This window comes from Pieris rapae, chromosome 11 (genome assembly GCF_905147795.1).
Source record: "Pieris rapae chromosome 11, ilPieRapa1.1, whole genome shotgun sequence".
NCBI classification, from domain to species: domain Eukaryota; kingdom Metazoa; phylum Arthropoda; class Insecta; order Lepidoptera; family Pieridae; genus Pieris; species Pieris rapae.
Window position 1 is genome coordinate 4,895,116 of NC_059519.1, and position 13,545 is coordinate 4,908,660.

The 13,545-nt window shown below is 33.7% G+C and overlaps 1 protein-coding gene across 1 annotated transcript in view; it reads left to right on the plus strand.

The window, feature by feature from the left end:
* Positions 1 to 10,117, plus strand: part of LOC110998944 (lateral signaling target protein 2 homolog) — a 33,949-nt gene extending 23,832 nt beyond the window's left edge. Inside the window, exons 5-15 of the mRNA XM_045629985.1 lie at positions 779 to 926; positions 1,259 to 1,364; positions 2,578 to 2,733; positions 3,212 to 3,314; positions 3,425 to 4,491; positions 4,904 to 5,120; positions 5,789 to 5,893; positions 6,246 to 6,445; positions 7,099 to 7,291; positions 7,742 to 7,869; positions 8,070 to 10,117. Coding sequence (XP_045485941.1) covers positions 779 to 926; positions 1,259 to 1,364; positions 2,578 to 2,733; positions 3,212 to 3,314; positions 3,425 to 4,491; positions 4,904 to 5,120; positions 5,789 to 5,893; positions 6,246 to 6,445; positions 7,099 to 7,291; positions 7,742 to 7,869; positions 8,070 to 8,203 — 2,557 coding nt within the window. The 3' untranslated portion in view covers positions 8,204 to 10,117. The remainder of the gene's footprint in view (positions 1 to 778; positions 927 to 1,258; positions 1,365 to 2,577; positions 2,734 to 3,211; positions 3,315 to 3,424; positions 4,492 to 4,903; positions 5,121 to 5,788; positions 5,894 to 6,245; positions 6,446 to 7,098; positions 7,292 to 7,741; positions 7,870 to 8,069) is intronic.
* The last annotated feature ends 3,428 nt before the right edge of the window (positions 10,118 to 13,545 follow it).

The window sequence follows — 13,545 nt, forward strand, 5'->3', positions numbered from 1 at the left end:
TGATTTAGTATTTATTTCAAAGCAACTATACTATATGGCATTTTCCTTGTATCCTTGTGCTCGTATTAATTTAATTTAAAAGTACATTTAAATTTACATTTATTAAATCATTTTTGTTGTGACTTAACTTTTCAGATGATAAATAAAGACCAGTTTTTTCGAGTTTTAAAATTTAATTGCTTTTGCTTGTCCTTGTACTAAAAGATCTAGTCAAAAATATTTTTAAGAGAATAATTTTAATCAGAAAGCTGATAATTCCTGTCTAATAGTTGAAGGAAGTTGTCTTAATATAGCTCTATTTTACATAATAGGGAGCGTTAAAGTATTACGTCACGCCGTTTTTGGAGATTCTTGCCCCCCCCCCCCCCACATGTAACGCGCCGTTACGTTATTCTGGACCAAATAGTAAAACGTTTTGTTACCACTCAGTGACTCACTGAACCCAAAAGTTGCCATGTATGTGGTGTGAAGTAGCGAAAAGTCGATAATATTAACAATAACGCATAATTCAATCCCAGCAACGTAACGTTTTACCCAAAAACCCTCCAAATTCGTTACGTCATACTTGAACGCTCCCTTATTAGCCTAGGCCGTTTAAAAAGATTGGCGGAGAGTTTATTGCCAGTTCTTCTCTTTCGTTCTACGCCCTTTGAGAACTGGCAGTAAATATAAAATTAGAATCATTTATAGTATATTTTGACGTTCATAAGTGTACATTATGTTACCTTTATTTATAAATGATTTTTGATTTGATTTAATTAAAAGTTTAATTTCACAGATTGTTTGCCGAGTTTGAGCTATGCTATGTCAGTGCAATGGTTACCGTAAAAACCCCTCACGAATTCGAAGCTCAGCAGCTCATTTGTGTGCTATTCTCTGAGAGCCTTCGAAGGGCGCTCAAACACAATCTTCTCACTCAGGAACAGGTAATGCAATACATTTATATACATACAAAACCCTTAAAGAATTAAAGACGTGAGAAAATAATTAACATCAAATGTATTGGTTATAAGTTTTATGTGTTACTATTGTTATATACAACACATTACTTATATTATTATAACTAAACTTTTTTATCAGTTATGCCATAATCCTTTAATGTTTTTACCAAATAAACAAACTTATTTCGTCTTTGCTAGTAAATTTCAAGTCATTTTTAAATATTTTTTGAAACTTCTTACGTACACATAGTGTACGTACAAAGATGTAATGATATTTTGATTGTGACGAAAGGTAATTAAATTATTGTGATTTTCAGGTGGATTCATATGACCCTGCTTTAATGTTTGCCGTGCCTCGACTAGCTATTGTCAGCGGTCTACTCATCTACTCTAGTGGACCACTATCTATTGACAAGCCTCCAGGTATTTTTCAAATATTTATTTGCAATGTAAACTATATATAACTACACGTTGTGTACACTGTGTGTAACAGAGTTGTCGTTAATTGGAAACATGAAAAATCTGTATTAGAAAAAGAAATAGTTTATTTCAGATTAGTGTTAATAAACATATAAAACATAATTTTTATTTGAACACTGCTGCATTTGAAAATTGCGTATAGACTGTTATTTTTGCCATACGTCTTTTGCTGCACCAGAAATAATATATATATTATATAATATTTTTACTTATTTTATTCATATTTTGCGATATTGGGGAATCTTCGTGATAGATGAGGCTCAAGCAATCCCAATTTGTAAATATTAATACGGATTTCTTGGAAAGTACGGTACGTATATGCCGATAGTCTAGTTTATTACGGGCTAAGATAATAAAGCGAAAAAATAACGTACATAGCATTTTAAAAAATACTTTTTATTATTTCATTGTCATTATTGAGGGTAGGTGTAATGCTATGTAGAGTATATCAGTGTATGGAAGGCAAGCTAAACCAACCACAGCCAAGTGATTTCTACGCTTTAAAGGGTGTGTCGTTAAATCCAGTGACGATACATAGACTTAAAGAAACCATAATTATAACTACAAATAAAAATTGGGGCAGTATATTTATATACTTTATTCTCTTTACAATACTTTTAAGGGTCTGTAAAAAGTTTTTCATTGACTTCTAAGGTCTCTAATCTATGTTATAAAACTAAGGTCTTTATTTATATAGTATCTAATCGTTACCGAAATTCGGTAATGCAGATAAAGACTAAGTCTCCACCTAATATTTTTATTAAATTCTGTGTCTTAGAGAGTACGACATACATAATACTTTACAATTATTTACATTATATACACATTAAAATAGCGTGGAGCACTGGCACAAATGAATAATAGTAACTATGTGCGCCGCCATATTGGCCTTGGCTGCTATGACGAGCGCCTTTCACTTTATCCCTACTCCGCGGCCGACCGTCACGTGACATGCGCCACACAGTCCAAAAAGTTTGAGACTGTGTAATAAAAGTTTCACTTTAATATACTATTAACTAGTTGATTGATTAATTGATGAATGATTAAACAATCAAGCTAACTAATATAATATAAATGTATATACCTATAGTTAATCACAAAACTTCCGTTTCCGCTCAGACTGTACTAATACTTGATTTTTCTTGACCACTTCCAGAGGAAATGTCAGACATGTTCCGTCCATTCCGCACTTTGCTGCACAAGATCCGATCATTGCTGTGGACTCTCGACCGTCGCGAGCTGATGGTCTTGGAGAGACTGCTGTGCACTAACGAAGATGTGTCCTGTTTAGCAGGCTTGGAACTGCCGCCAGGTATGCAAAGTATATGGGATGAGGCTAAAATGTTGTATAAATACAGTGTCAATCTTGTGTCTGTATGACTCGAATTTAATGACGTGGAATAAGTGATACCATGATGATCTTATGTTCCAAAATAAACGTATTTTATTTTTATTTTTTTGTATTAATTCATACATTTATGCGTTTCGTAAATTTTTTGTATGTTTATATGGAAGTAAAAAAAGCCTTTCAATAAATTGTATAAATGTGCTGAGTACCCATCTGTGACTTCACACTGCATAAAGATAATGTCGAATTAATCTGCGAATTCAAGATTAATTTTTCGAAACGAATAGTAATTATTTTTTGAGTTAAAGTTAGCTAAGTGGCAATGCGTTCAAGTTTTCTTTGTAATTCGTAGTTCGTATACGTGAAGTTCGTTCGTATTTCGTATACGTGAAGTTCGTTCGTATTTCGTATACGTGAAGTTCTTTCGTATTTCTCTTTATAGTGGAAGACTCGTCGGGTGATTCGTGCTATCCTGACATTGGTGAATTCGTCTCAAAATTCTACGCGGATCATGCGCACTGCCGAGATCTATATACACAACAAAGGTAATATATCTGACAGAAATATCATGCACAACATTATTTACGTTGGCTTCTTATTTAACTTTTAATGTGTGTATGTTTGTATAAGGTATGCTAACATTTTCTATTCTTAGTTCCAGCGAAAGAACAATAACCGACGCGGACTACCTTCCAGACAATATTGAGGTTATGACACCAATCATAGACGGACTCAGACGACTAGACGAGGTCACAGACGAAACGGAAGACACAGACAGACACACAGACACAGCGAGCATAGACACCTTCCAAACTAGCGACACAGAGAGATCCAGAAAGATTAGCAGAGACACCGATCTATCCTCAATACGAAACCTATCAACCAATGGCCTTATGACTTTCGACCCACTTCTAATAAACGCAGTATCCACAGACAACAGACAAATACCGGATCAAGAACTAGTAACATCACTGAACGAGCAAGTCACCGAAATCGCAGATCGATTATCGTCAATCGTTAGTGATGTGGAGATTCTCGATCAGATGCATTCGTTCTCAACGAATGACGTCACATTGACGGACGATTCGGAGGCGTTCGGATTTTCAGGACCTCGGAACGAACAGTTAAGCTGTATGCCCAGCACTAGTCATGGATATTTGATACCAAACGCGATAAGCCAAGAGCCCGTCGTCCTAGCATCATTATCGCATAATAATTCCGCTGTTTTTAACCAGGATGATGAAAATACGCCAAACGATTTACTGATGATGCCAGATTTGGAAGCGGAAATTGTAAATACTAATATAAGCATAGCTAACGTTAATTTGAGCTCATTGTTACTAACAAATGAGGAATTTAGGAACATAATAGAAGATGAAAGCGAAGATAATGCTAGTTTTCATTCAGCGAAAGAAGACGATAGGGTTAAATTTATTCTAGGATATGAGAGTGATCACGAATCGCCAGTCGATTCTGGCGTAAGCACAGAAAACACTAGTCTGGACAGATCGCCAGATGCCGACCAGAATAAAAAGAATAATTTTATTGAAAACAGGGTGAATGAAGAGTTCAATGTTAATATTAATTATAAGGAATGTGACGAACAGAAAAATGAAGCTGGATCGTCAGAAATTGTGATAGATAGGCTGAATGGGGAGAGTTCTAGTGTAAATAATTGCAATAACGAAGATGAGTTTAGGACAATAGAAGAAGTTATTACAGGTATATCTTTACTATATATGTTATTACATTTGTAACCATTGTAACTAGCCAGATAGCTCCAATATATGTACATACATATGTATCTGTTTTAACTATTGTTTCGCTCTTTATTAATCGAATATATATATTACATTCAGTATATAAGAATTTACTTCTATGTGCGTTAATGTCATTCATAAATTTAATTCTTAAACAAGCCATAGCTTTTTCTTTATCATTCAAATATTTAATTGCAATATTATTTAGCAAATTTATAGTCTTTCATTCGTTGCGTGTCGCTTGACATGAAAACGCTTTTTTATGTCTAATGCTTGAAACTAATTTTAATGAACTGTCTAAGATTTATACGTACGTACGTTCGTGTTATAAAATTTCCAGTCGCAAAGTATAAAATTATTTTTTTTATATATAGAATTACGAAGACAAAGAATATCAGATAAGAATCTAAACACGGTGGTAGAGGAGGTTACAGAACCCACAAACTCTTCTAAAAATACGAGTAGGAAGAAGAGAAAGAGTGGCGGGAAGAGTAAAAAGAAGAAATGGTCTCCCAGTATGGTCACTTTGGACAGTAGACACGCGCAAAATGCACCGCTCAAATTGAATTTGGACCACTTTGTTGATGAAAGGTATTTGATTATTTAAATTTAATTTTTATGCTAATACGAATACCGCTGGTATTACTCAGTTGATTTTTTATCTGGATGCAGTTATATTATTTTTAAAGTTCAGTGGCCAATTATTAAATGGCGACAATGACAGAATCTTAAAAACAAAAAACGTGTGGCACTCGGGGTCTGCCACGGTAAAGCTATTGCATAGCATTTTTTATCCACTTATGCAATTATAATTATTTATTTATTTATGCAGTATTTTTTTTCTTTGATATTAATTAACTCTACGAGACTCAGAATAACACGCCTATATAGTGTGTCTCACTCTAACGCGTACAGGCTGCACCGGCCGCGCTTACGTCACCAATCTTGTCAGAGAGACGTAAATTTTCGACGTAATTGACGCATTCTGTCCCACTCTAACGCACCTGCGCTGCGACACCGATCACTGAGCTGCCAGACTGATGTGAGACGCAGTATGCGTTCTGTCCTGCTCTAACGCGTATTGGCTACACTTATATTACGTCATCCTGTGTTAGGTTATTTTCGTTACGAAATGTCTTGAATAGGTCGCCATGCTCAGAGCCCGCGATATAATCTACGCAATAGCTTACAAATCGTATCCTACTGGATTATGAGATACAATTTCATTAATAAAAACATATTTTCTTTATAATTTTCAGCGGCACATCATGCGGCACCTCGGAATGCGCAGACGACGAACAAATAGCGTTAGCTTTGCAGGCGCAAGAGTTGGCTGCCAGACATCAAGCTAGAGCAAAGTTCAAGTTAGTGCACATACTTAATTTTGTAACGTTTTTATAAAGGAATTTGAATACTTACATATATTTTACATATCCCATGCTATGTTCATAACTCAAAAACTACTTTTCCGATTTTGATTAATGGTTCAGCGCGAAGGTGCCATGGTCAAGGTCACAAAATTTAAGATACTTTACTATCAAATTAGAACCGGTTAAAGTTTGCACGCGCGTGTAAATCAGTCCGTGATAAACCGTGACGAGCTCAACGAGCAGTCAAAGTTTCATCGAAATGAGTTCAGTAGTTTTTGAGAAATGGGTGTCCACGTTCTCCAAATGTAATATAAAAGTACGTAATACAATTTCTTGAAATTTTCAGATCTAGTGAAGATTTAATCCATCGTCTGTTCGTCTGTATCGCTGGCGTAGCTGATCAGTTGCAGACAAACTTTGCGGCAGACTTACGGAACATATTAAAAGCCGTGTTCCTTATGAATCAGACCAACGATGCACCACCAGAAAAGGAGGAACCACCCGCAATCGAATACCAGCCGACTGAGGACCAAGTCATACAAAATGGTAAGACTAACCGCCTCTAATGGTAATAATATTAAATTACATTTCCCGAGGATGATAGAATCCACCGATATTTTCCAACAACTTGAGTGGTTGCCTGGAAGAGATCCTCTTTTCCATTTAATTATGTCAATTGTGTTTCTGTAACGAAGTGTTAATAAAATAAAATATTGTTTGGTACATCGGTTTTAAAGAATTCATCAATTGATATCAAATTGCCAGAATTCACTAATTCTACATGGGAACATACATTTCCTTAGGTACCCGTTTTTTTTGCAAGATTTTATAAATAAAGTATATACAGGACAATTTACCTACTAGTACATAATTTAAGCTAAGTCAGTTTTAAAGAATTCATCGATTGATATCAAATTGCCAGAATTCACTTCACGCGTATAATTTACACGATTATATAAAAATACTGATTAGGTACGTCAGACAAATAAATTTCTTTTTAATAACTGACATCTACACGAGAACATACATTTCCTTAGGTACCCATTTATTTGCAAGATTTTTTTGATTTTATAAATATAGTATATATAGAATTTACCTAAGCACTAGTACATAGTCCTATATTTATAAATTACTTTTAGTTCTTTCTTTTTTCACACGACGCACTCAAACCATAAAATTATTTTTTCATTCAATTTCAGGTAGTTCATTTGACAGTGTATATTCGGCAGAAGAAGTATATGCAGATAGCAATTCTGATTCGCCCTCAGAAAGCCATATTGAGAGAAGAAATACTGTTAATTCCACTATTAATGAGGCCGTTAATGAGAGCAGACGGAAATCTGATGCTGGGAACCTACAAGGATCTGTCTCTACCGGTGATCTCACTTTAAGGTATGAATGATAAAAAAATATATTTTTAAATATTTTTTTTCTATGTAATCAAAACAGGGACAGCAACAGTGAATGCTATATTTTTTTTAAATTTGTATGTTTTTTATTTAAAATTTCGTGTAATTATCCTATCTATTACTTATTTTTATTATACAACCCTTTTCTAGAAATATTTTCTCGGATCGAAGGACCACAAGTTCCATATAGCCCATCTCTCATCATATCATGTCTTATACCCTTCAAAGCAATATCATTTTTATTGTTGATAACAACTAAAATACATCAAATCAACTTATATTTACATAAGAAATCGTGTTATAAGTGGTTTTTTTGATATATTTTTTTTACTACTTAATATCGATTTATTTACCGTAACCGTAATATATTAAAGGCCAGCTTTGTCTAACCTAATATATCTGAGCAGTCTTAAAATAACGTAACTAATTACAGCGGTAGAGAAGAAAGCGTTCTAGTAGAGCGTGCACCGGAGTGGGTTCCAGATATTGCGGCGGCTTCTTGTATGCGTTGCACCGCACATTTCACCGCCTTTAGACGACGCCATCACTGCCGAAATTGCGGTATGTATAAGTCTGTAGCACATAAAATGTGCCAAACGGTGAAATGTTTTTAAATTAAATTTTAATTGAATATTCAGATTTTTGGGTGCGTTTGCACCAGGACTTGGTTGGTTTTCGTCTGTATAACGTATAAGTATTGGAATCTACACTTGATAGTGCAGGTTTATTTGTACTATATTTATGGGATTTTCCTTATGCAGGCAAAGTATTCTGTGCGTCATGCAGTTCAAATTCAATACCTCTACCACGTTATGGGCAAATGAAGCCGGTACGTGTCTGCGAAGAATGTTTCCAGGATATCGCAAGGAATTGTAGACGGACATCGTATCGGTGAAACTGTTTTTGTTATACTGTGGTCACGTTTAAAGCCATAGTGGACGATACCAATGTAAAATTGAATATCAGGAATAAATACAGTGTCATATGCATATCTGTTAAAGGTGATTTACTATCAAATACTCAGAATTTTTGAGCAATTATGACTTAAAGCAGCGAATAAAATGATAAAAAATCTTGAAATTTTCGTAATTTTTAGATAGATTAGTTTATTTTGCTAATATCGATTGAAAAAGGATTAGTTATTTTAATAAAGTTAATTGCAAAGGTAACGTTACGTTACCTATACGTTACGTTACGTATACGTTAGTGTTTAATGGTAATATCACGCAAATGGACACGGCAACGTATAATTATGGAAAATGTTCTTTATATTGGTTTCTTCCTGTAATTATATTTTAGAAACATAGTAATGTATAAGAAATTGCCACAGACAAACCTGGTTCAACCTGTGCCTGATATGTTTGTATTGTCTCTGTTGCAAGCATCACATTTTAAATTCGCTCAATATTTTTTTTTGTTAATTAAACTTGCAATAACTATTTATGGGGTCGACTCTGATCTTGGCACATGTTTTCTAGGACCAAAAAAAATAATAATAATGCGTTTGAATTAGTAAAAATAATAATGATTAAAGAGAATATAACGGTTTTATTTAACTTAGTTATTCACAAAATAAAGAAATTTCAAATATTGTAAAAATCTTATGGTGATAATTTAATTCCACGCCTTCTACAATAGCTTCCTTTTGACTTTAAATCTTCGTCGTACGTAAGATTAATCTTCAAGAGTTTTCGCTAAGTCACGACAATATGAAGAGTTAGTACTGGCATATTAAAACAAATATAATTTAATTATCACCGGCCGTACTCAGAGTCTTCCATTAAATTATCTCTCATAATACATTTATCGAAGTTTAAACGTAAAAGACTGATTAAAGGAAGCACGACAGAGGAAAACGTTTTAGCTTTCAATTTGAATTTCTATTTTACTAAATGGCTGTTTAATGATCGATTCTGAGTAGTGCCGACAGTACATATGTTTTGAGGACCTTTTTGAAATCGCTTGTTACCATGGTAACTAATTTTACTTGGAAAAATATTGAAACACTGGTAACACGATAGTATGGGAAGATTTTTGAGTCGCGTCTTACCGCTAAGTACGCCTTCCATGTGTCAAATCTAATGAGTCTGAAGATCATATGTAATGTATCTTTATTATTTTTTAATTCGTCAAATTGTGTTTACTTTATGATGAAAAGAGAGAAAAAGAAATTGCTTAACTTCTTACCTTTGACGAAGATTTAAGTTTTAATTTCCCTTTTTGACTGATAAACGATTCAAGGTATTTTAAGTTAGGTAGCTCTCTAATGCTTAATTTAACCGTAGGTTTATCGACGTGTTTAACTAAATTTTGGTTTTAAAATAAAATATTAAATTGTCAATAGACTCGGGAGTGTATGCTTTTTCGCCATAAAAGTTGACGATAAAAAAGTGTACAATTTGGCACAATGACTTAGTACGTATTGGTGTCCCGCTCGTAGCCCAAACATAAGAACAGGACCACAATACTTTTCAATTTACTGTTTCTGAATTGGTATAAAAAAATGTATAATGTACAAAATTTTCTAAAATAATTGATTAGGAATTCCTCCTGGTCGGTTTTTTTTAAATTTTTATACATTATACAAAATGACGTTGAATAGATCTATTTTAAGTACGAATGTTTATATTTTTAGCAATAATCGTTAAAAAAATTATATTCCATACATTTTTATAACCGATTAGTATAGTTAGTGTAAGATTTAATGTAAATTTTGTAAGATAATGTACCCCTACATTCGCTTTTGTATAATAAGAGGTACGTGATATCAAGATACTGTTAAAATGTAAAATAAATTTCTTATAGATTATTCGCTGTTTCTTTTACCTATAAAATTTTCATACCCCTTCCTAGAACCGCCCTAGGTCATAGTTCGTCCTATGACGTCATAAGCCTTCCCAAAAAATTGTCTGTAATTGACGCCTTCTACCACTATTACCCGCAGTCAGAAGCTGTGTGCAAAATTTTCCAGTAAGTATATTATATTTAAATATTACTCAGTTTTTAAGTATTTTTTTGTAAGAAGTAAACAATGCATTCCGCATATGTGCAGGTATATTTTCTTTTGTAAGATTCTCGATTTATATTATATTCGCAAAACTAAATTACTAACTTAAAATAAATGTAAGTGTCAAATCTTAGACCTATGACGTATGCGAGTCTACCTCTAAATCGAATCACCCTCTTGAGTTTGCGTAGTTGGTGATGCAATAACGCGGAATACTTTTGTATTAACATTACTTATCATGTATGAAGTTTTGTGAGAAAGTAAATAAAGATTATTATTACTATTATTCAAGTATCTTTCTATAAAACGTGCATGTGTCTGCTCTATACGCAATTGTATATGAATGTATTTATACTTACAAACTTTGAAACTATCCGCTTAATAGTGGGACAACCGGCGTGAAGTGATGCAATAGGTTTATCTTATTGTACTCGCGTTTCGTTCGGTGAGTGAGACTCCCGGAGCCCACCCCCCCCCCCTTCCCCAGAGTATGACGGGACAATTTTAAACGCGTAGATACAACCTAATACACACCACATACACACCATCACGTACATACCCACACTTTTACACCGTGACACAACACAACCAATTTAGGCTTAGTTAAATAAAATCACAATTAGTTAAATGTATTAAATACTTTTTGTTTGTTTGTTCTATGATAAATGTATCCTGTACTACGTCTATGTCTTTCGCTATATTCTCAGTGTATTTGTTTGTAATTTCATATAATTTATGTTAACTGTAGGAGTACTAAATAAATAATAATGTAGAGAGAAAAAAAACTTGTCATTAACATTGAATAGTATACAGAACAGATACAAATTATTATTAAAGCAAGGAAACTAACCGAGTATTGTTAAAGTTAATCTCATTCACGTAATAAGCTCAAGTGACCATTTCGTAGGAAATCCAATCAATGGGGTATTGAATAAATAGGATAAGAGCCAATTTGCATCATGAAATTGGGATTTAGTCAAATTTCATTGGCAAGGGCCGTGGCTCGTTAAATTATGGGATCCGACAATAATAACAAAAGGAATTTGTTATTGAAAGAAATGTGTGGCATCTCAATAATAAATTAAGTCGTGTTTGTTATATAAATATTACGGTTAAGTATAGAAAATTCTTCATATGATCGTGAATACAGGAAGTAATTAATGTTCTTCACACCCTGGTGGCTCGGGTTTGATTCAACAAAAAGGTTCAAATCGTTGACGAACAATCTCTCTCCGAGCGGCTTGATCCTTTGGCTTTGCATAGAGATGTGGGGTCTCTCTGCATCTTCTACCACATTTACCATGGAGAGTATTCAGAGGAGTTGTTCGGATTAATACCTGCAACTGAGTTTCATCATCGGACGTCGAGGCAGAAATTCCACCCGTATCACCTCGACGTCCGCAGTTTCACAAGTGCGCGTTTTTCAAGGCAGTAAATTATTTCTTCTTGACTAAGGGTCCATCAAGAAAAGAGTGTACCAATGTTTAAAAGGCCGGCTGCGCACTCGTGAGCCCTCTGGCATTGAGAGTGTCCATGGGCGGCGGTATCACTTAACATCAGGTGAGCCTTCTGCTCGTGTGCCCCCCTGTTTTATAAAAAAAAAGAAATATTTAAGAAGAAGGTTTCTTAAAATGTATATGTATTATAAAATATTTAAGAATACAGTTTCGTTATGATATCGTTATCTGCGTTGTAAGTACAAAACGATATAAAATCTATGCCCAGTTCTGAAACACACGGTTAATTCAGAATGTCAATCAAGCATGATATTGCAATTGCTATAACATAAAATGTCTAAAATATTACTTACTTATGTTATCAGTGCATGGTTGTTTGGAGGTAAGAAAATAACTAACAGAGTAATATAATTGATGATTGATAACTTAAATAAGACAAACAGGACGTCATCAAAACCGTAAAGAAATGTTATGTTGAGTTAAAAAAATTTTTTAAACTATAATGAATGAAAAGAATACAATAAAAAGTTTGTACGGAATAATTTGAAACAAAAAGCTAACTTAGTTTAATTCCCCCAAATATTGTTTTCTTTAATTGTTCATGAAAATCTATAAAAACTTTTTAAATGGATCTTTTTTCGTTGATCGAAACGTTCGAAGTTTCAAAACTTTATTAATAAGGCAAATGCGTAGAACCAGATGTAAAAACATCTACCCTTTTAAGTGTAATTTCCCAAAGTTTTACAAAAAAGTCAATAAAATTTTCCATTTTCTTTGGTTATCGAAAAATATTTCAGCAGTTCAACATTCGGTTTATTATATCAAGGCCAAACGGCACGGGACGTAGTTAAGCTTTTAGTTTCTTGTTTAGTAGTTAAATAAATAAAATAAAAATAAAAATAGCCTTTATTTGAGTACGTAATAACGACAGTAAGTCCATGTCTTTTAAGTTTTACATTAGTTCTCGACCTCTGATGGAGTGAAGGCCTCCTCCAGAGTCTTCTACTTATCTTTATTTGTTGCAATAATTTTCCAGTTTCTTCGCGCTATCTCTTTTATTTCATCTTCCCAAGTTTTCGGTGGGCATCCTCTCTTTCTTATTCCCACTGGGCCCTTTCAAATAAGTTATTTATATTTATTTATTTAACTACAAAACAACTAAGTTAAATAATATATGAAAAAAAAAATTATATAGGTAAAACCTCCCTAATTCAGTTCCTCCTCTGCATTTTAGTATTATAATAGGATAAATGGGGTGGGGCATACATAAAGGCCTTAGGCTTTTATCGCCTATAGAATTTAAACCTATCAAGAAATAGTTAAGAACTTATATTTAAGCACAAAAAAAACATCGAATTTCATGAAATGTTCTCTCGGTTTTAAAGTTAGTTAAAAATACAAGTAATGCAGAGTAGACGAGCTTTCTTAATCAGTTAAAAAACGCTTACGTCGTTTTCTTGAACTTAAAATTTATATTTATTATATTATACTAATCAAATCGTCTTTCCAGTCGGACAGTCCGAGCGACGAATCAAAGATGGCGAGACACTTAGTGTCCACAAACCATATGTGGTAAGATACAATCAACTCATACGTTCATTGATTTAATGAACGTAACTTCTTGCGAGTAATTAAATAACGAAGCAAAACACCCCATTTCAAGGTATACTTAACAAAAGCCCCAATGTCACCACAAAAATATGACTACTGGCTTTGTGGTGGTGCCCTAGTAACGACCTGGTTCGTGGTCACATCAGCTGCATGCGTCGAAGA